Source organism: Besnoitia besnoiti (genome assembly GCF_002563875.1).
Source record: "Besnoitia besnoiti strain Bb-Ger1 chromosome Unknown contig00007, whole genome shotgun sequence".
Lineage (NCBI taxonomy): Eukaryota > Apicomplexa > Conoidasida > Eucoccidiorida > Sarcocystidae > Besnoitia > Besnoitia besnoiti.
The window spans coordinates 3969164-3992332 of record NW_021703915.1 but is presented as its reverse complement, the minus strand read 5'-3'; the positions used below and the strand labels follow the sequence as shown (position 1 = coordinate 3992332).

Genomic DNA, 23169 nt, shown 5'->3' with positions numbered 1-23169 from the left:
GATACCGGAAACAAATAAAGCAAAGTGTAGCAGAGAAGACGAATACTTAAGAGGGATGGAAACGACGCAGAAATGCCGTATTTTGAAACCTCAATTTCGCTTGTGAAAAATCACTCGCTCGTCAGCAGGCGACTCTGTCGCAACGTTTTCACTTCCGCTGCGCCCCCCGGGAGATTCTCTCCCCGCAGAAACGAAGCGAGCGGCGACGAACACAGGCAGTTACTGCGGCTGAGACTTTTTCCGTTTTTTAAGACAGGTTTGTGAGGAAAGTCCGACAGAAGAAGGAACTCGCCAGCAAGTTTTGTGTTGTGGGGCCGAAGTCGTTCTGGCCCCTTCGCCGTCCTGGGGTTCCGGCCGAGGCCGCTCGCGATTTTCGCTCCGCATGCAACTGATGCGCATGCAGCCTTTAATTTTTTCTTCCACGCTCGGCAAAGTCGCAAGAAAGAACCCTCACGGACAGAGACGGGTAGAAAAAATCAACTCAGGATAAACTCCTCAACATTCGCTTTGGGCACTGTGTAATGAATCGTCCTCATCTCATGCAGCTCGCGTCGCTTTTCTCGCAGGTGTATATACACTGGGGCAGATGGCAGTATCACCTGTTGGCGAGTTCGCGTTGTCTTTGTTACGCCAAGCGGTTCCGAGAACAGCAGCCGATTCTGACTGAAAGCAGCACACCGTACTGTTCTCTTGGTCTTGCTCTTCTTCCTTCCCCTCTTGGGAAGGCACAGCTCCATACATCGTCTTTTCCGTCGTCCCTATCATGCTGGTGCGCCCTGCTACTCAGTCGCAGGGAGAGAGCAGAACTAGCCACCCGATGGCCTCTTCACCGAGTTGGTTCACCAGATTGAATCTGCGTGGGAGGAAGAGCGGTGTCACCTTCGTCTCCGCCTGGCGACACCAGCTTGGTTTTTTTTCGCTTGCGACAGGCACAAGGCGCGAGCGCCATGCCACCCACGGGGTGTTGCCTGTTTATAAAAAAGACCGTCTTTCGCGTGGTTACGGATCTGACACATCTGCGCCTCTCGATAGCTTGTGCAGCCCGACCACCTGTGCGCTGTCTCGAACGTGGTCAGGTTTCAGGTGTACATCCACCTTAGACGACCGCGCGACGCCATGGCGAGTTCACCGCCGTGCGTTGCTCGTGATTCGTCTTCTCTAGATCGGCGGAAAGCGGAAATTTTGGGCGCACTCGGGTCCCCGCCTTTTGCTGTTTCCTCGAATGCCGGTCCGTCTGCGTCTGACTCTTCTTGCGGGAGTTCTCCGGTCTCTGCTTCTCACTCGTCCTCTGCTGTGCCAACCGTGAGCCCGCCGGCATCAGACGCGATGTCTCTTCCTTCTTTCTCTTGTTCTTCTTCTCCTCCGCTGTCTGTGGCACCAGCCAAAGCGCCACACGCCGCGGGCGGTCTCAGCGAAAGCGCCGAGATGGAGGGTCATGCGAAGGCGACAACAGAGAGAGAAAACACGGCGCTTCTCAGCGGGACAGTTGAGGCGGGCACCGGCGGTGGCGCTGCGGAAGCGAAAGATGCAGACGGCGCTGGCGCAGATGGGAAGCGTCTGCCGAGATCGCAGAAAAAATGGCTGAAACGGGCAGAATATCGAGAGAAAAAGCGAGAAAAACGGCCGGAGGAGCGGCGAAGACGAAGAAAAGAGAGAAGAAATCAGATGCTTAAGGAAACGCAGCATCTCACCGAAGGTACTACGCCGCTCGACGCGTACCATTTCCCCTCCTACGCGTGTATATGCGCGTGAGCACGAGATGTGTATCCACGTGACCTTGGGCCGTCGTCCCTACCTGTTAAGACACCTCTCTCTGGGCATGCACTAAGCGAATCCACTCACACGCCAGATGAAAAACATTCCAAACCTGCGAACGGTATCTCTGTCCATCGTTATCCACAAGCATATGCACAGACTGCACTACTCACGGAGGCACGAGACAACCGAGCAACACAGCCATATACATCCGTCAATATGTATATGTATATATATGCATGTGTCTGCCAGGTGAATGTTCATAGCTTAACCATATATATGTATATACGTATGTGTAAAAACCGTCTCGGGATGGACGTATGGTATTCTTTTTGCTTCTGTGTCGTGGCGTGCGCATTTGGCTGCGTAGAGGAGAGAACCGCGTTCGTCAAGAAGCGCAAAGAGGAGTCCCGCACAGAGAGGGCGGCTTTGTTGGTAAGATCTCGTTGTTTCCTTCATTTGCTGTCTTCACATTCTCCGCACGAGGATATCTTTCGCTTCCTTGACTACTCCTTCGTTATGGCGCGTTTACAATGGGCGGTGTTCTTTGCTGTCGGGAGTCTAGTGCCTTCTCGGATGATTTCTTCGTTCTCTCTGGGTTCCTCTCTTTCTCCTCTTCGTGGTATAAGCTCGCGCGACCTTTTCGATTTGTTTTCAATTTTTCTGATTTTTGTGTATATTGTCGCGCGTTCCGATGGCCGCAGGAACACCTCCGGCGCTGCCACGCAGAGGGAGCTGGAGGCATGCCGCGCGTCTGCTTCAACTGCAGCTTCGAGAGCCTGATGAACGACAAGGTACAGAGTGAGACGGGATGCGAAAAAAACAGCGTCACGTTTTTCAGCTCTTGACCGAATTCCCCTCGCCGGCTTCTCCTGTGATAGCACGAAGCGTCTTCTTTCGTTGAAGGGCTTCGTCTCTCAGACGTGCTGTCCACACGAGGCCCTGGGTGCTTCCGACAGGCGGCTGGTGCATGGAGCGGCTTGTCCCTGCGGCGGAGCCCCTGCCGTGTGCGCACCTTGTTCATGGCGCTGCAGAAGTTCGCCTGCATCTTCTTACAAATAGTTCGCTATTCACATCTGTATGTGTATGCATATGTGTATGCACATATATAGATATGTGGGGCTTATTTATGGTACGACAGCGGTTCGCATTTATGCATACATATACATATATATATACATGTTTCAACATATGTATACAAATATATAGCGGTGTAACCTATTGTGTATTTTCGCAGGTTGCTTGGCTGCTTGTCGGAAACGGCGAGGTTCTGCATGTTTTTCAAGCCCTCGCGTTTTTCTAGGGATGCGCACGAGTTCTTTCCGAGGTCTGCTGAGGCTTTTCCTGCGTGAACGTGTATTCATCCCTCGGCGTACGCGACCCGCGTCTCTCTTGTGTTGTTGATGTCTCTCTGCTGCAGGAGGTTCGGAGCTTGGCCAAGCAGCTCTTCATTTCGTATCATCTGGTCCGGGGCGCCCCGCAGGTGCCGGTGAGCGATGCCTGGCGGCCTTCGCGAAATTTCAACTTCTTCCGGCTAAGAGCCGCTGTCGCCACGCCCACTGCAGGACTCAACATATATTATCATGGTTGTGTTGTCGAGGCGCGCGACTGACATGTATTTTGCGATAGCTGATCGCGCGTGTGAGGTCTTCCTACGCGCGTCGAAGTGTCGCTCAGTGGGACGCGTGTCTGGGCACGAGGTGCGTATCTACTTGTATGTGCAGACACAAGTCTAGCGGTGTGTTTAGCGTATTGAAGTGCCTATATCCCACTAGGTATCTGTCCACGCGAAAACAGAGACGCAAGTCATATTTCCCAGAGAGCCGTTGCCAACGTGATCAACGTGGACATGCGTGAGGAGCGGAGATTTCGGCAGTGAATTGGCCGCTTGGTGCTTGCCTGAGGCCCCCGTACGATTTTACATTTTGTAGGCGTCTGGCTCGTGGGAGATTTTGAGCTTTGTGCCTATATGTCTGACTTCAGATGCAGCTGCACTTCGCCTCCTTCACGGACGACAACGCGGTGTTCAAAGCCTGCCGCGATCTCTTCTCCTTCAGCTCCTGGGTCGTAAGTGCCCAACGGACTTTTTCCTATCATGCGCGGGCGGGCCTTCCCTGGACGGAAGTGCAGCAGCCGCGTCAGTGGGGGGATAGCAAACGCCGTGCACCGGCGACTTCGCAGTCACCAGGTGATAATGCATTAGTAGACGCTGCCTTCGGGGTCTCCACAAGTGAGGGAAACACTGCCGTGGTGTGCCACATCTACCGTTCTACTGATTCTATCTCCGGAAACCGTACACGTCTTGATGTGACCCTGTTTTTTCATGCAAGTTGTGTACCTCCATATCTCCAGCAAAGCGCACTCGGATACAGGTCTACCTCGCACACCGTGTGCTGCATCTCTCTCTCTGCGTATATATATATATATATATATATATATATATGCGAATATCGATGTCCATTTTGAGTGCAGGATCGAAGGGGCAAGCGGCGTGCGCAGCGCGCCGTCTTGTCGATGGGTTTGTCTCGGCTTGGCTGAGTCCTTTTCGTGCGTGCTGTCCTCTGCGTGCGCGTCTGTGCTGCGCCTGCAGGTCCGGCGCCACGAGCGGCCCTACTGGGAAGTTTTCTCGCAGGAGGAGGTCATCGTTCTCTCTCCCGACGCGGAAGAGGTGAGCCTGTGAAGCGCGAGCCGCGCACGCGGAGGCTACAGCAATGCGCGGGCGAGCGCGTGGAAAACACGTCAGAGCCACAGAGAGGCGAGGACGTCGAGGAAGAACAACACCGCCACACGGGGGGGGGGGGCGGGGCGGGAAGGGAGGGAGGTGCAGGCGGATGAAGCGCAGAACGGGCGCAGCGAGCTGTGGCCGCTCCCAAGGAGCGAGCGAAGCTCCGAGCGATGCCCTACCAGCTGCCCAGCCGATCTACACTTTGGACTCAGCTGTGTGTGAGGTCAACGAGGCGCCCATCAAGAGGAGGAAAGGCGTTTTCCCGCTCTCCACGAGTCCCTGAAGTTGTTCCCCTTCTGTGGGCCGATTCTAGGGTTTGCCACATCTGCTTCGGTCCGTCCGCGGGCTTTCCAGTTTCCGGTCTAGCCGTGCTGCTTCGTGTGTCCCACAGGAACTCCTCTCAGTGGAAGACGACAAAGTCTACATTATCGGCGGGCTCGTGGATCGGACAATAAGCCGAGTGAGTTCCAGAGTGTAAGGTTGTGGGCGAACTGTGTCTCTCCTGTCTCTTCTTTCCGCCGCCCAGGCGCGTCGCACAGATAATGCACATACTCACGCGCATTTCCCTGCACACGATCCATATATATATATATATATATATATATATATATATATATATATGTATATTTGTCGTTTGTGCGCGCACGCGCTTGTGTGTGGGGATTCTGCTGTCCCTGGGTAGGACGGAGGCGTGCGTCAAATCTCCTGCGCTCGCCTGCCTTTTACTGCTTATACCTGTGTACAGTCGCAAACGTGCGTCGCGCGTTGTTCTCTGTCTGTCTCTGCAGAGCGAGACGTACCGACAGGCTGAGGCGCATCGCTACGAGACGCGGAAGCTACCGTTCAACGTAAGCCACAGACTTTCCCCCCCCCCCCCCCCCCTCCCCCCTTTCCCCCACACCCCACAGCCACGATTGATGCTAGCGTGTGTTCATCAGCGCCAGGACTCTCGGGTGGGCGTTCCGTGTGGAGTAGCCGTGTCGAGTGCGGCTATGTCTGCGTAGACGTTCCTTCCGGACCAGCAGCGCCTCGTGCTGAACATCAACACCGTGGTGGAGATCCTGCTGCACTTCCGACAGCACCAAGACTGGACTGCGGCACTCCTCGCGGCGGTTCCCCAGCGCCTCCAAGGCACAGGCGGCCGGAAGAAGGCGAGGCTCGACAAAAAACGGTGCGCAAACACGTGAATGCCAGAGAGCGAGTCGCCAGGAGCGAGAGAGGGTACCCAGAACGGCGCGAGGCGACGGCATTCTTTATTCGATATGGACAGTCCACCGCAGACGTGAAGCGCATCTCTCGCCCGGCTGCGTCTTCTGAAGCATCTAGAGTACTTGCATCCGAACGTGCATGTGTACTGCACAAGCACGCCAGGCGTGGCGGCGATACATTGTTTGCGGGGGAAGACTCGGGTCTTGGCGGCTGTCAGCTGGCAATGGCGCAGACTCCTGCAGAGGCCAAAGGGAGCTCCGCGCTGCTTGTGTCGCGACCGCGTGTCAAACCGCAGCTCGATTCAAACGCTCTCGCGTCGGCCCTCTGCGGAGAGGCCCATTCTGGGTGTGGGGCTTTTTCGAGCGAGTTAGCACCTGTCCTCCGCGTCTGGCGTTGCACACGACTCCGTGAGTGGTGGCCTGCGTGCTGCTTCAGAGAACGCCGAGAAGAAATCTTCAACAGAGACCCGAACCTGCGCGAAGAAGCGGAGTCGCGGCAGGCGCGCGAGCGCCAGTGGTGCCACGGGAAGGGGCGGTGCGCGTCGTTTGACGACGCAGACCCCTTCGACAATCCAGACAGTCTCGCCGGTAGGGTGTATGCGAAAGAAGAGAGCTGCCGCTTGTGGTTCTGACGAGCAAGAGTGACTGTGTGGCCTTCGCCCCTAAAGTTCCCGTGTGGCGGGGGACGTCTGCACGTGGGCTACTGCGCCAATCGGTCGCCGTTGGAAGGCCCTGAGGAGCCGATGTGCTACTTAGTCGTTCATCAGCGTCTCCGCTGTCGCTGCTGTCCTCTCTGCCTGCAGCTCTCAGCATTTTCGGAGACGCAGACGGGAACGGCGCTGGCGAGGAACGCGGAGGTGAGAGCGCGGGAGGAGGCAAGCCATCAGAGGCTGATGGAACCGACGACGGCAAAACGTTAAATGCCTTGCTCGCCTGTTAGCAGTTATCTTACACTTGAGATGGGAGGCGTTCCCATCGGAAGCGCAGCAGGACTCGGTCTTCGCAGTCTTGCTCGTATTCTCGTCTCCACGTCCTGCGGGCGCGACCTTCCGTGCCCGTCCTACAGCGCGGGGTGGCGTTTATTCGTATCTTGTCTTCTAGTTTTCTTCTGTTCGTCACATCTTGACCTGTTCACCTTTGGCCTTCCCTTAACGCTGGGAACCTGGATACATCGACATAAGCTTATCTAACATCGCCCGCCAGGTGTTCGCTGCCGTGACGCTGCGGTGCTGACGGTGGACGTGCGGCTTCCGGACGTGAGGGAGCGGAAACGCAGCAAAACAGTGGCTCCGTAGAGAGGACGAGACGCAACACTTGGGGCCGCGAAGCGGGTCTCTCAGTGTCTCGCAACTATCGAACCTCTTGTAGCAATGATCTCTGCCGCCAGCCTCTTTGTGTCCCTGACCGCCGAGACTCTCCCGCAGTTCAGTCATGAGTGCGAATCTCAGCACCGTGTTCGGTCGGAAGACCGCACTACGCAGTCGTCTGTCAGAATAAATCGAAACAAGAAGGGGGAGAATCGTGGAAAAAGAGAGACGGACAGCGGGATCGCGAACAAATAGAAGACAGGGGCGTCAGCCGCGCAAGCTGAGGGAAGCACCCCGCGTTTTACGCCGAAAACGATGTGACAGTGCAAGACAGGAGGAATGAGGCCAAGTGCACGTATTGTGAGCTCCCGAAGAACGCGAGGCAATACGAGATGTCGCGACTAACCGGAAGTCACAGTTTGTGTGTCGAGCCCGCAGAAAGGAAAAAACAAAAGTATAAGTCGAACAACGTCGTCCGCTGCCACCTGAAACACGATAGCGAAGCCGCAGACAGAAATTGAGCATCAAAGAACTCTGCTGATTGCTCTCCCGGGGCTGTCAACAACAGTGTGCCTGACGGCGAAGGCAAGGGAGCGATAGAGACAACCACAGCTGCACATCTCCCTGGAAGAGCGTGACGACCACGTTCCTGATCCCGTCCCGATTCCGCAGAGTTCTAGCACTATATAAGCAAAGGTCTACGTCTACGCAGACCTCATAATCATTTATACGTTCGTCCTTCCGCTGCGCGGCTCGCTTCAGATTGGCATATGGACAGCTGCCGCAGCATCGCATATATATATATATATATATATATATATATAAATATACATATATATGTGCCGCGACCGCGCCACCCCATCCTCTAAACCCTGTGCTTGCTGGATCCGAAGTACTCGTTTCTCACCCGGGAGACGAATGCCTCAAGTCTTCGTTTGCCTGTCCGGGGGTCGTCGTAGCCCAGGAGCAGTCGATCGGGTGCGTCATTACGAGAATCCAAGGCAGCAACAAGCCAAAGCTGGAAATCAGCAGGAGACGCACAAATTCTCGTCACATAAGGCGTGTAGACAGCACTTGTAAGCGTAAATGGAACTTGCTTTCACAAGTAACTCTACACTCTTCAGTGACTCATCCCCGCAACAAACCTCTGCGTCTCACGCTGTGGTGCGGGTGGACGAATACGTGAGTTCCGAGCTAGTGGAAAGCGTCCAGCTACAGATACACCAACGTGCACGTGGCAAACCGCTTTCGCAGCACCCTAGCCACAACTGAGGCGACGCCTCAATCGGGGCCTCTTTTATTGCCAAAAGCGTTATTTGGCGCTCGCATGCGGTTGTCGATACAACCGAAACAGAAGAATAGAACACAAGGTGAAAGCGTCTGTCGAAATGAAAAAGGCTTGTTGGCTTGTCTGCGTATGTTGCCTATTCTTACGTTTTCCGGCTGAATGGTAAACACTCCTTTCTTGTCATCTTGTGCCTCCCCTCCCCGGGCGCCGTTTGTGATTACATCTTTCCGCGGGGGTCCGCGGCCGTCGAGATCCCCTGGTTCACCCCGTTCTTCTGTGTGCCTGCTTTCGCTGCTCTCCTGGGATTTCTGGTGTTGCCTCCCACGAGTGCCTTCTTCGCGCCCTTCCTCGCGTTTTTCTTCCAAAGATACCACGTGAGCGTGTGCTCCCGGATCAGGCGCCGACGCGATAGCAAGCCCCTCGTCATCGAACACTGTCGCAATATGGATTCCTTTTTGATTCACGGCAATCCACCAGCTTCCTGTGAGCGTGTAGACATCGTCTGGGTTCCGTTTCTGGCCTCTGTGCACATGCGAAAGCACCGCGTTAGAGCCAACTGACCCGTGGTCGACTCGACGGCAGAGCAGCGTCCTCCACAGCTGGCCCCTGCGGCTTGTTTTCTTCTGTCCGTGCGCTTGGTCTCCGTTTGGTGGTGCCTCGCCCTTGAGGTCGGCACTGAGAGCAGAGGCGTGCGTGGCGCGTGATTGCTCTCCCTTCTTCCGGTGTGTTCCCTTACGCCTGTTACTTAACGCACTGCAAATCCTCTGTATGCGTTCTCGATCCTCGCCGTCCCCCAAGACCGGCATCCACTGCTGCAGCAACGCCAGCGGCGTCCGACGTGTTTCCAGCAAGGCCGACAGCGACACTTCGGCCCCTGGAGTTGTCTGCTTGACCACTTCATGCAGACGCGCACTGCGCTTGAGGTCTGCCACGAAGAGAGGGAAGGCATCCGCTAGCCACACGGAGCCTCCGAATCCCTGAGACAGCAGACGAACACGACACATCTCGTTTGCCTCTCGCCTCATGCAGTGCAAAAGTGAAAAGACAGGCATATGCCATGGACTCCAGATGCGATCCGCTGTTGCCCTGGGAAGCCCGTGTTGGCGTGTGCGGGCTCTCTTTGTCTTTTCTCTAAGAGGCCAAACAGCAACAGTTGCCCGCTCCTCGTCAAGGCCAGTCCAGTCAGCTCAAGTCGTTCCGCGGCGGCACTTTCATATGGCGATTTGAAACCTACAGTTAGTTTCTGCATGAGCTTGAAAGCAGCGCTCATGGCCAGAAGATCCCCTTCCTCAGGGTCGAGACCTGCTGCCGCCTCCGAGACTGACGCTACCCAGGCCGCTTCGCTCTGCAACCAGTGAAGACGTTGAGGTATCGACCAACTGAGCGAAGGCCACGGCGGGACGCGAGGCGCAGACAGCTTCAAAAGACCTTCCACTTGGAGCAGGTGGGCGCTGCGCAATGAGAACGATCGCACGCGGTATTTTGCCAGCTATTTGCGGTCACACGCACCGCTAGTGCTATTCAGGCGCACCGGCATGACACTCGGCGGGGACGGCTGCACTTCACCGCCGAGGGTAGAACGCTTCCCGCGGCAAGCCCCAGGGTAGGCTCAACGGCGCTTTACTAAACGCGCTACGGTGCTGCAATCCTCACAAGATTCTTAACTGGAATAGATTACCATACGCCTAGAGGGTAGGGGACGATGCCGCAGGTCCGGTTTTTCTCAAAGGCATTTACCTGATATTCGAGAGGAGAATGGGATCCTCGTTGAACACGTGTTGCTGGTACTGCGTGACCGCCTGTCGATAAATTAGCGCTGCCGTCTCAGGGTGCAGGGGCAAAGCCTCGTCAACTCGGATGACGGGGCGACGCAGACACAGGTGGACCTACGGAACCCCACACGGAACGCAAGCTCGCGGCGCTGAACAACGAGTCTGTCTTGCGGGCATGAGTAGTCCACGGCTCTATCGATTGCCCATCTACCGCTTTCAGTATGTGAAAGAGTTGAGCGCACAGTCAGGCCGTGGGCGGCCGCATATGCAGGCTGCGAGCAGACACCTTCACCGGAGGACCCCGGCACAACTAGAAACGTTAAACACATGGACAGGTCCGCGTGAATAACAGCACGCATATAGGACAGTCGTTCGCCCGAGCGACTTCGGTATGAAAATGGAGCATGTGCGCATCGTTCTGCTCCTTGGCACCACGTAAAGCAAATGCATAATCATACTGGAGCGTTGGCCTGGGAAATGTAGGCTTGAACAGGTTGATCGTGGCGCAAAAGGCGGAAGGCTGCTGGGGGCGGGCCTCGTGCGGTCGTCTTTTTGACCTCATAGTCGGAAATCTCCTCCATGATAGCCTATATACACACCATTCCGAACAAGAGAGATGGGCACAAGCGTTTGGACTGCGCACAAAAAACATTTACATCAGCGTGATTGTTTGTGTGACACATGCACGAGCGGAGTGGGCTCGCTGCAGATCACCTCCTGCCGTGTGTAAGTTACTTCTCCATGATGCGCTCACCCAATCATCCACACCGACGAGATTCAGTTCGGTCACGAGGTCTACGCAGAGATCCCTGGGGCGCTCGCCTTCGACGAAGAGTCGCTGCCTAGATCCATCAGCCAAACGAATCTGAAGCACAACACGTTTTGAGCCGAAAGATTGGTTCAGATCTGCCAGCAACGTTCGTTTCATCTCATGAGGCGTATTACTCTGTCTCTGCGTCTCTATGCTGGGCACTTGAATTCTCTCTCGCATTGCGTGTTCCTCATCGTCGTCGCCTCCGAGCCGTCCTGCCGCGCACGCGTAGTCATTCCTGTCTCACCTGCACTTGCCTACTCCCTTCGCTGCCGCCGATCGCTCGTTTAGTCCTCTGTGTTGCATACTCCCCAACTTCTTCGCGTTTCCGGTCGCAGGTAAGCTCCAAATCTCGAAGCGCATGCCTGCATATTTGCTCTACGTCTTGTTGGAATTTGATGCCCGTGCCAGAGCCCCCGCCGCCAGTGGCACATACGCCTGACAAGTACTGGTGCAGGCTGTATCGGAGATAGGGCTCGAGCCTCGCCGAAGGCGGAAACGACTGACAGCAGGCCTGGAGTAGGCGTAGACCGGCGAGGGTGTTCCCTGCAGATGGATTGTTCCGGAGCTGCTTCAGGACTTGACAGTAGATTTCATCTCTCAAGTCGTCTGCATTCCTGCCCAACGTCAAGATTTCCTCGCTGAGGGCGCTGCGGCCCACGCAGAAGCGATCCCCCATGACGCCGAGAATGGAGCGGAAAACGTTCAGCGCTAGTGCACGAGCGTGCGGGTCAGGGGGGCGGAGCAGCGGCTCCGCAAGAGGTTCGCTCTGGTGGCTCAAAAGCTCCTCTCGGCGAAAAAGCAAGCGCTCTGCTTTACGCATGCTCTGAATGGCAGCGACGCATGAGAGAGGACACTAGACACCGCTCAGAAGCCGCGCGGCCGGTAGCGACCCGGAAGCCGGACCAGGGGACGAGACCAACAGTGAGCGAATGGAGGGAAAATCCGGAGACAAGTAAAATTCGCAGCGTTTTGACCTCTTGCCGATGTTTCCATAGTAAAACTGTCTATTGATCTGGGGCCTAGTGTTCGCTGTTCACTCTCTCTCGTTTCCATGGCCGTCCTCTCACTGCTGCTTCGTTCCGTCCCCCTGAAGTGCCTGCATTGATCTAAGCCCTCGTGACACTGGAATCTGCTGAACTCTGCTTTTATGCTTGCACCCTTCTTTTCCCTTGTGGTTGTCTTTCATCCCTTTATTTCTTGAAACATCAACTAGGGATGTAGCCCCGATCGTCTCGACTCACCTTTGTCTCCTGAATCTGGATATTGATTTGAAGCTTCGGATAGTCTTCGAACGGGAATGCTGTCCGAGCGCTTCCTCTTTCTCCTCGCTCACCAGCACTGCCTATGTGTTCGTCCTTCTCATCTCGTTCTCGCTCCCGTCCTTCTATGCGTCTTAGACTTTCAAGCGTTGCCATTGCCGAAGCTAGCACTTTTTCATCAATTCCGCCGTAAGAGGCGGGGGCAGCGTTTCGTCCGTAGGCGTGGTCCTGTTTTGTCTTTCCTTTGAACAACTGCGCCTGACGCACTAAGTTCCTTAGCTTCAGGAGATCTTCCTGGGTAGCTACCCCCCACGTGACCCCGACAACAGCCTCTTTCAACTCAGAATTCAGGAATGCAGGGTCGCCCAAATTCTCTAGCTGCACGCGGGCAAGCTGGAGCTCTCGCGGCCCTTTTCCAAGATTTGCTTCTTTCGCCCGTTCGAGGAGGAACGCTATCTGAGCCGGGTCGCATTCCCGTGTCGCCCTGGCCACCTCCCTCAGGAACTTCCGCAAGTAGTACGAGGGGGCGCGCGATTCGCCACCTTCCTCGTCTGGAAATCGGAAGCAGACGAAGGAGCACCCAGATAACGAAAAGTACGAGATGAAAAACGATATGAAGAAAACCTCAGGTCAGAGGGGATTGAAGAAGCTGTAACAAGGGCAAAGTATGGCTCTCAGCTGACCGGGTTACCCCCAGCCGGCGCACGCGTAACGGACTCGGAGTAGAGGATGACTTGCAAGCAAAAGAGGTAACACCTCACAAAGTATTATCATGCGCACACACCCTCCTTCGCATGCTTCCAACGAAGGGTAATGAGACTGAGAGATGAAAGGGAGTACGCGCGCATAGGAAATATAAGGCGCACATGAAGCTCTCTGTTGCATATGTGTCAGCCGCCAGAAAGCGCGCATGCATGTGTGCAGATGGATCTGGGTGATTCACGAGGCGGTTCTCCTTACCATCCAAGGCATAAGGAGCGTCAAAATCGTCAATGCTTTCCTCCTCGCTGCTGTCTGTCCAGTCTGACTCCGAAGTAGACGCTGTCTCGGCTTCCACCTCTCGCTCGATATGTAGGCGAGGTGCTTGCATAGATTCCATGCTTCTACGAGCTGAAGGCAGCCGCCAATACGCACGCGTACAGAACACGGTGGAGAACGGGAGAAGCATGGAAATCTATAGGACAGCCAAGTGTGAGCAACCATAGAGAGATGCGGAGGCCCGCTTGGCACCTGGTACCGGTTTGCCTCGGGCCATGCTCACGTATCCAGTTTCTGTTCCGATAGAGCTAGGACGTGCTGCGTTGGTCCGCCAGGCGACGTTCCTGTGACAATAATTGTTCGCTGTTTTCGTCCAGACACGACAAACTGGTGGGAAGAAGATATGTATCCAAAGAGCAATGTGCGGCCAGTGCACACAAACACCCGATCAGGATCCGTACCCTCCGTGAGTTACATGTATCATGTAGAGCCGTGGCGCACCTTTTTCGCCTTTCTGAGGCTTACCAAATAACTCCGAAGCAGCGGAAATGAGGGACATGCGTTCGCTGCGTCTCCTCTCCTCGACCGCATCCATCAGCAAGGCCTCCTGTTGTTGCCGCTCTTTTGCTTCCTTCCGCGATGCCTCCGCTTTCTCTCTTTCGCGCTTGAGTCTCTCCTCCTCTCGCAAATCGCTCGCCAGAAATGCCTCCGCAGATGCAACTAGCGAGGCAAGATATGTCGTCAAGAGACGAGGAGGGGTAGCTGCAGCCTGCATAGATGCGGGGGATACAGCAGGGAGGCGTACACTGTAGAGTGGTCAACACACACACTGAGAAAGCAAGAAACAACAGGGAATCTGACAGCAGTCAACTTTGAGAAGAGCATCAGTCCCTCGTCAAGCCTTTCCGGCGGGTGCGGATTCCCTCCAATCATGAACCCCTTCTCACGCAGGTAGCCCCCTAGGTGACGAAACGTGCATCGGAAGATACGAAAGCACTCGTTCCCGAAACAAGGCTGCGGCCACGGATACGCAAGAGAGACGACAGAGCCCGCGAGGTAAACGGAATCAGCGAGTGAAATTGTGCGAATGCGAAAAAAGTACGGCCTATCTTTCTCTTGCCGTCCCCATCACCACTTCGCTTCGTTCGGCGGTCAGAGTGGAAGGGGTTGAAACGAGACGGAAGCAAAGCGAAATGCGAGCTTGCATTCCCCAGCTATTTCCCCACCAAACCAACCTCGAGCTTCTTCGTGTCCTCAAGGAGGCGAGTCATCGCTGCTTTGTCCTTCGCATCAAGAGCCTGATCCAGCGCGTCGCCGAGCTGAGCTTCCGATTCCAGCTGGCGTAACCGCCTGGCAGCCTAGAGACAGAGTAAGAGCACACAAAAGTGGCAAACCAACACAGGCGCAGGCACACATGTGCGCTCATTCGCAGTCTCTCATACGGAGCTGGCTTGTCATTCATGGAACATATTTACATCTTTCCGAGCGTACATGTGGGCTGTTGAGAGGCGAGTGCCAAATCATCACACCACTGGGCTGATCGAAATGGTTTCACGTATTGAGTGACTCCTGAAGTTCACGCCTTATGCGTGCCGGAAGCTAAATATCGAGCAGATGAGGCCGGCGAAATTTATTCTCGGCGTATTCACAATCCCGCGCCAGCAGCCATACGCTGGAAGCTCAAGGCCCTCTGTTAACAGACGGCCACACGTGCCTGTATATGGCGACAGTCGCCAGCGTCTCTGTGAGCAGCACCCATTTCCTTTGAATTCTGAAAGCTGTCTCTGTCTGCCCCTGTGTATGTGCGCAGGTGCATATGTGGGTGCCTGTTTTTGCCTTTGACTGTGTACATCTTATTTGGTCCGCGCAAGTTTCCCTCTCCGTACTGCATCAATCCAAATGCCGGAAAGCTTCTGTTTGTCTGCCTTCTGAAGAGCCGCCTGAAGCATGGATGGTATGTTCGCCTCGTTCTCTTCTACCCGCCTCTCTATCAGATCCAGAACCCGCTCCAGTTCGCTGAGACAAGAGAAAACGCCAGGCACAAGCAGACGCTGTGTGAAGCCTCCCACCTCGTACAACAGCATATGTCTACGAGTTTTCCGAACCGTGTCTTCGAAATGGAGCTTTGAGTCCTTTCAAACTTACAGGCACACTTCAGCTTCCGCCGCCATTCTCATGTGGTATTTGGACACGCTAGGAAGACAGCCAGGCTGTAGCGCAGGGTCGAGCGCTTCCAACTTCGAGACCAAATCGCCCAGCAAGATAGCTCTGAGGAGAAAAGGAGGTAAACAAACGAAATACACGCAATCTCTAGTACCACTATTTGCCCCTCCGCTCCTCTCCACGATAATTCCTGTTCTTGCCCTCCCGTCCTCGCGGCGGACTAAACAATCCTTGCGTTAGTAGCCTACTTTTTCTGGAGATGCTTAGGTGTTGCTGCATTTGGAAATATCGGGTTTGTCGTCAAATAGCCGCCGCGCTTATACGCTTCTTCACCGGCAGTCAGGAACTCCTTGAGGCGGCCATAGACCTCGAACAGCACTCTGCATTGCTGACGAGTTCGAAAGCCCCGGTACACGGCCTGAATGTGAATGACTGGCTCCACCATAGCTTCTTCTCTACACCGCACAAAGAATCGCAGAAAGGATGAAACGACTCAACACGGGGAACGCAGCTAATTAGATCCGCTCTGCATCGAAGCATCAAACAGCGACGATGTTTCTGGAGATGGCGACTGGGTCTGTCTTCGCCTTGCCTGCGTCACCGTGGCACTCTACCGCAAGGAAAGCAGAACTGGAGGCAGGTTTCATCAGCGTCACGTGTGCAGACGCAGGCATGCTCGGGTCCGGAAAAGCATCGAATATTGCAGAACCAAACGTAGCCTGTGTTACGATGACAAACTAGAGAGTCCGCGGCAGCACAGCTTCTATTCCGTGGGAAAATATATGCAACGCCAGCCGCGCGACTCGGCCGCGAACGATGACATGCCTAACGGGGTACGCGTATCCCGTAGGTTTGATGGCATTTTTACACAGTATACAGAGCTAGAGGATACGCTCCGTTAGAAAGACGCAAGCACATGTCCATGGTGGACCCCAATCCGTATTTGGAGTCCAGACCGTGTGGGAGCTAATAGGTCTCCGTAAACATCATCGATGTGTATTAGACATCAGCCCCTACTGTGTATGTTTCGGGACCTGAATGGCCCTACACGTCGAGCCCTTACCGCGCACGCTCAAGTACATCTTGGACGTTGGATCGGGCAAACACTTTTGTCCGGCCGACGAGACACTCCTCGGACGATACGCCTTTACTAGCAATAAGCTGCTTCACCTTGGCACGCCCACACAACCGCAAAATGCAAATAGACGCATCAGTTGTAGTCGCTCTTGGGAACAACAGCGGAGCCGATCACGCACGAGGAGTGGGAGGATACGAGGAGAAGCAGAAACAGAAACAATGACTGTGTGCACCACAACGTACGCACTTTCCGCGCGGTCGTATACGTTTGTGTATGCTTGATGATACACGCACACATAGGAGAGCATAAACGGATCCGGCCGCGCACGAAGATGTAGAAATCTCAGCATGGCAGTGCAACCCTTGCCTCGCGTACACCAAAACAGGAGATTACCGGTATACCTAGCAAGACAAGTCCTAAGGACGCGCGCGCCTAATGGGATTTTCTATCTCCGTAAGGTGAGAGTTTCTCCTCGGACACCTGTGTCTCGAAGACAAATTGAGAGCAACGGTGGAGATAAAAGTTGACAGAAAGGCGCTGGTTACCAGCTCGCGAGCTGCATCTGTTGCGTCAAGGGCGCGGAGATCGACCGCGGCCTTGGAGCCCAATACGAGTCGGTAGCGGTCCACGAAGTCTTGGTGAAAAAGACGAAGGGCGAATCCCGATTTGCGAATCCGAATCGCCTCCATCACACCTAATGGCCAAAGAAAGAAAAAAGACAGCGGGTGTGGGTACCGCAAATAAGAAGAGCACGATGCGAGGGAGGCTGACGAAACGCGGAGGAAGAAAGACGAGCGCGCACACAGCGTTACGCAAAGGCTTGGCGGTGGACGGGGATAGACAAGCTAGACGTATGCGCGCGAAAACTTCGTGCGGAGGCGTCCCTGTCGAGGTATCATACATGCACATGTGCACAGTGCAGCTATTGCAGTGTCAGTCTCCTCTCGCGCTCGTACTACCGTGAGCTCGGTTTCCAGTTGTCACACTCGCCAAGCTCCACGCTTCGGCTCACCTGAGCATACAAGTTGATGAAGGATCTGTGCCGAGTGAAGCGCTCTCGGCTTATGAAATGGGTTGGGTTTTATGCACCGCACGTAGTGGCTATCAGTTCCGTTTATTTTCGCCATTAGTTCGTTCAGTTGCTTCTTGAAGACGGATCCTGAGTTAAAGGAGGAGGACCCACCCGAAGTCAGACAAAGAATACGGTGCATGGGAGCCCTGCACAGACCATGCCAAATGGAGACTGCTAACAGTGACAAAAAAAGTGATCGCTACAGCAACTGGCACCATGTTGTGGCCATTATAGTTATATTACCAGCCTTCTCAAAACCTTTTATCAGGTGGGCTGGGTCTAACAGCCTCGTTGTCTGCCAGTTTTGCTCTTCTCTAGTATCTTATGTCAGGAAACGACTTACCTACAGTACTCTTGCCCCCCCGTCCTGCTCCACCACCTGCGAGGCCTAATGCCGTCTCCAGCACCGCTTTGACAATTGCATTTTTAGAAGTATGAAGGCAGTCAGTCGCTTCCTGCGGAGGTGCATTCTGGTCCTTCACCAGCCAGCCGTCGACTGTATACGTCACGTCCCCCGCGTAGTGCCGAATGCCAAAAGACATTGATCCCTGGATTCTGTCGGAACGAAGCCACCCCAAACGAAGCACGACTCAACCGTACTGACTCGGCGAGGCAAATAGTAAAACGCGAAAATAAACGAGAGACGAGACCGTATGGCAATACAGGAAGCAAACTGCAAAACCGTAACGTGTACAGAACGGAAAGTGATGAGTCCTCTCTGTCTCGCGACAACACAAGCCAGAGACTCCACTCTCGCCTGCAGGTGCGTACTAAAAATTCAGGTTTAGCCCGCCTTCCACAATAATATTTGAACAGTGATATATAACGAAGCAATGTGTAGATGTAGAGTGGACACGCATTTTGAGGGCGAATATTTGTACACGTGCATGTGCCGCAGGACTCTGTAGGTTCATTCTACTTACTTGTTCTGAATAAAGCGTTTGCTGTTTGCTTGTGCCTTGTTTAACTTGTTCAGGAAGCCCTGGTCGGAGCCTTTGGGGACAAAAACCTCCTCATCTAGAGTCGCGATTATTCCTGAGAGCGGACGCCAAAAGAAGACCGATATACTCGCGGCACAGCTGTGTTGATGGTTTGTCAAATACCATGAAAGAATACATCCTGATGCAACGTCGCTTACCTTTCCCCTTCTACAACTGTCCCGAATGTAAAGCATACTGGTGTCTGTTAAGTCGAGGTTTTGAAAGCTCGCTTACCTCCTTTTCCAGCAATAAGCTGCAACACGTCTGCATTGTCTTCGAACGTTATAGATACTCCCTTTAATCCGTCTTTCTCATAGTCGCTGATTTCGTTGAGGAAAATATCTGCATTGAAGTGGTGCTGAAGTTCTTCGTTCGATAGGTTTATGCAGAGCTGCTCAAAGCCGTTGACCCGAAAGCTCTCAAACCCCGCGATATCCAACAGCCCCACGTAACGGTTAACCTACGGGGAACGTCAAACAGAATGTTCAGGACAATATATACAGTATGTACTTGAGCGCTTGTTCCCTTTCGTATTGCAGCCAGATCGCAAACAATAACTCTTGGGTGTGTCGCTGCACACGAAGAGTGCCAAGTGTGTCCTTCATCGCTCGTACGCGATAAACGTCTACACATCCAGTCTCTCTTTAGGTAACTTTTTCTAAGCCTCACTCAGCTGTACTTCGTAACGACGTGGAGACCGGATTTGGTGCACTCGATCACCAGAAAATAATAGTATCTACCTGCGAGTATCCACTCTGAAAACTACGTCGATATCCCCTCTTCCTTGAGGTCTGTGTTCAGGGGTGGGGTCTCTCACGTCAAAAATCTGTCCACGGCATGGAGCTAGGCTATCATTGATTTGCGCAATAAGCCAGTTGAACAGATAACCGTAGACAAGTTTGGAAAAGCTGTCGCGGGCCGCTCCAGCTTGGTCGACTTTCAAAGGAATGAGGATGCTTTCGTTTCCTGTCTTCATTTTCCGGCTCGTCAATGCTCCTTCCACCATCTGAGCAAGAATACCATCAAACACAAACGTGGCGAGCCTCAGTATCACAGATGCCCACCAGATGTTTAAAGATGGCGGTGCATGCGCGAGAGTAGTCAAAGCTAGCCATTCTGTCTTCCCGCTCGGTCTCTTGAGCAGCGTGGCACTCCCCGGGTGGGCAACCCTCGGTTGCAACCCTACTACCTTACACGTGCCTCATCATTCACGCTCACAGGCGAATACGTCGGCAGTTATTTATTGGTATTTATGTTAAGAGAAAGAAACATCCCCGCACTTTTACATATATATACAAATGCATATGAGTTTTTACTGGTGCATATAAATTTGTGTCCACATAAATGGAGGCGGGGAGACAGCAAAAAGGGGACGGGATATCGATTCTCCGTCAGAACACTGGCAGGTATGAAACGTAATTCTTCCCTCTGTTTGATTCTCTCTGCTTCTGTCAAGAGACGTCTCACTCCCGCTGTTAGGTAATATATAAAGTCACAGTTTCTGCCGAACCCTTCCAACCGTGTAATTCGGGAGGTTCGTTAGGTGACTATCCACAATAGAAGAGGTGGCCTGTAAGCTCCTTTTACCATTCCTGTGTTTGGCAAGGTGGGTGTTGCTTCACTGACTACAAGGGCGCCAGCCAACTCATTCAAAGATAGCACAAGCACGCCCCTGCAAGACGAAGAATCGACAGATATTCAACCAGCAATCTCACCGATACGTCTAGACCCAACAATTCGCTCGCCGTTGCGAGGTGGTCGCGTGTGGCTCCCAGCACAACACATTTCTCGCCTGCTGCATCCTGTATGTCACTCGCAATGAGGACACAAAGAAAAAAGAAAAAGAAGTCATGGAAGGGTGCGTTAAAGAAACAAGAAGACAGTTGCGTCGGTCGAACACTTGACAGAGAGCCTCCGCGACGGAACGGTCGGTTGTTTGGGCAGCTGCTAAAACACTAGAGACGGCAACGGAGGGATCTGATAGCTCATGGCGCGTCCATCCGTGTGGAAAGTAGAGAAGCAACGAAACCGTGCCTAGAGGCAATAGGGGCGAGTGCAGAGGGAGCTGGTACCAAATGGCATGACGGCAACGTTTTCAAGATTTGCACCCCCACGGTCACCCTCAAGAAACGGCAGACGAAGAAGTCATACGACCTGGAGGAAACGGGGGAGAGTCGAAGGCTCTGTTGACTCACACTTAGCAACCTACCGGATCAAACGCGACATTGCCGAGGTGGAGAATGGCAGCAACAATAGAAAAGATCGCATTCTGGGTCGAAGGAGTGAAGCCAAGAATCAGCAGGGCCCGCTTTAGCTCGGAGAAGCCAGCGAGATCGTCCACTGACGAAGCCGGAAAAAACAGTGAAAAGAGGCAGATATGCAAACACGAGTCGACACCTGGAAAGAAGACTGGCCAACAGACATACGAGCAGGAGCGCGTCAGCTAAAGAATCCTCCCGCATCAACGCGAGATGAAAGAACACAGGCTGTGAACGAAAGTAACAAATCCGAGATTCTTCTGCCCCCTCCGTCTTCTGTAAAGCTGGTTCTCGCAGCCTCCACTTGATACTGCCGCGAGATCAAGGTGAGTTGTCAGATCCCTGTTCCAGTGGCGGAGATGCACCGGCTACAAGTATACTGTATACTCAGCAAACCATCCGGTCTAGGAAGAAAAACCGAAGCGGATGGGATGTAGGATCCGACTCCACTTCGGTTTTTCCTCCTAGTTCGTGCACCACCACGTTCTCTCGTAGCTGTCTCTCGTCGATACCTTCATGCGCAGGAGGGTGGGATGCCGTCTTCTCTGCAGTTGCATTTTTCCCTGTCATGACCGGTTCTTGAGGCATTAGATAAGAAAAGGCCGACGGGTCCGTACCAAGCTGATACGCCTCCGCTACACCTACTAGATCGGATGTGCTGAGGCCGTGTACCAGCTGGTAGAACACATGATAGCTTCTCTCCCCTGTTATATGGCGTGTTACACGCGGGAGTTCGAGAAGATAAGAGGTTATTGTTGCGCCTGAAGGTATCAATAGAACGGAAGAACGTGAAATAAAGAGACCTACGGTGGGATTTAACCCAACGCGTGGAAAAAAAGGAAACCAATGTGAATGAGAGGAGAGGGTCGTGGAGCTCAGTGGAAGGAAAGAGAAATGGAGGAACCCTACTCCGCCGTAGATGCTCTTGGCATGTTCACTAAAAACGTCGCCATGAATACATGACGTGAGGCACCTGCTGCAAAAGATATTTCTTTGTTTCGAATTCGGTTGTTTTCCTGCTAGTTGCTTGAATCTAAGACCCACCTAGGACCTTTAGATTCTCCGCGAAATACACTTCAATCCACTTTCCAAATCGACTCGAATTGGGGTTTCGGCTTGTGGAGGCATTTCCGAAGCTCTCCAGCACCGGACTGATCTCCAAGATTCTCTGCTGCAGCGATGTTGCCTCGCGCCCTTGCGCTCCAGAGTTCATAAACGCAGGCGGTGTCACGGTGATCCCTATAGGGCGGTCCTTCTGTGAGGTACCGCTGCTGTCTTGTCCTGGGCCTGGCACCAGCCAAGTGCCCTGAGATACATTCTGCGCACCGGATGAAGACGACGAAGCCTCACTCACGTCAGCAAGGAACTGGAGAATGAGTTTCGTTGATTCCGTTTTTCCAGCGCCTACGAAAAAGAAGATGCAAACGGGGAAGAGAAAGACCACGGAGAAGGGCAATTGAACATATAGAGAACATGGGAAATATGCACGCTGCTAATGGCGTGTTACGGTATCAGTGGTAGCATGGTAGTCACGTGCGAGGAGATAGGCGGCAAAAGAGTCGCTCACGCGCTACGATACGCAGTTCAGCGCGCATAGCGCCGGTGGGTACCGTATCCACACGCCCCTTTCGCTACAGTATAGAAATCTTATCTATGCGCGTGCGCATGCAGGCGACATGTGGAGCTAACGCACCTGATTCACCGGTTATCAACGTGCTTTGCGGCTTCCCTCGCTCTGAAAGGCCTTTGACAGCAGCTGCCGCGACTTGAAAGAGGTGCGGCGCCAGATCAAAAGCGTGCGGGGCATGGAAATAATCCCGAACGAAATCAGGACCATATAGAGGGAGATATTTGAAGGGGTTGAGTGCTAACACAATGCGCCCCACATTCGTGTATATTTCATCCTTCTGATATCGTATGCGAACTGTGTGGAGAACGGACGCCTCAGAAACGTCACCTAGATCACACACGTTTCTGATCCCTAGGCGCAGCGCACAAAACCGTACAAAGCCGACCTAGTAAAAGAATGAAAGGTGGAGCGAACGCTAGTTTCCGTGACACCAGCTCCATAAGTTCACAAGCAAACAACCACAAAAAGCCGCTCTCAATAAAGTGAGAGAGATCGAAAATGGTCGCTCCACTGTATGGCTGATCTGAGATTGGAATAAGCTGCGACGTGTCGAGTGTTTTCATCTGGCTGTCGGGGCATTCATTGTCCTAAGAGTAACATTTTGTACAGCAGCAAACGTGTACGTAGGTATGCATGTACTCGCACACAGCTGGAGCTAACTCAAAACTTGACAGCATATCCGGTGTACCTTCGAGGGATCTCGAGTCTGTAATAGGAGCCACCTTAGCTAGATCTGAATTCGGTACCGTGACAGACAGATTTCCTCGATCTGTGCCTTCGTCCGTGACCTCAACGAGCCTGTACTTGTTATTGTCCGCCGCAGCTACTGCCACGCCCCAGACCTCCGTAGAGTGAGGAACCCACCATCGATCCCCCATGACT

The 23169-nt window shown here is 53.7% G+C and overlaps 2 protein-coding genes across 2 annotated transcripts; one reads left to right on the top strand and one right to left on the bottom strand.

The window, feature by feature from the left end:
- Positions 1 to 1116: 1116 nt before the first annotated feature.
- Positions 1117 to 6628, top strand: BESB_075470 (tRNA (guanine-N1)-methyltransferase; the record flags this gene model as incomplete). The annotated part of the gene is made up of 11 exons (XM_029365920.1): positions 1117 to 1696; positions 2126 to 2200; positions 2491 to 2549; positions 3176 to 3244; positions 3739 to 3822; positions 4346 to 4423; positions 4872 to 4940; positions 5269 to 5328; positions 5485 to 5651; positions 6125 to 6276; positions 6492 to 6628. The coding sequence occupies 11 exons, from the start codon at positions 1117 to 1119 to the stop codon at positions 6626 to 6628; spliced, it is 1530 nt and encodes a 509-aa protein (XP_029218404.1).
- Positions 6629 to 7860: 1232 nt separating this feature from the next.
- Positions 7861 to 23165, bottom strand: BESB_075460 (myosin G; the record flags this gene model as incomplete). The annotated part of the gene is made up of 28 exons (XM_029365919.1): positions 7861 to 8013; positions 8430 to 9260; positions 9518 to 9734; positions 10021 to 10169; positions 10514 to 10642; positions 10810 to 10893; positions 11114 to 11692; positions 12111 to 12679; positions 13089 to 13238; positions 13632 to 13875; positions 14342 to 14464; positions 14993 to 15122; positions 15252 to 15374; positions 15518 to 15724; positions 16333 to 16439; positions 16893 to 17041; positions 17360 to 17506; positions 17763 to 17974; positions 18343 to 18454; positions 18634 to 18859; positions 19217 to 19405; positions 20115 to 20201; positions 20609 to 20739; positions 21170 to 21418; positions 21702 to 21857; positions 22008 to 22061; positions 22351 to 22638; positions 22976 to 23165. The coding sequence occupies 28 exons, from the start codon at positions 23163 to 23165 to the stop codon at positions 7861 to 7863; spliced, it is 5985 nt and encodes a 1994-aa protein (XP_029218403.1).
- Positions 23166 to 23169: the final 4 nt, after the last annotated feature.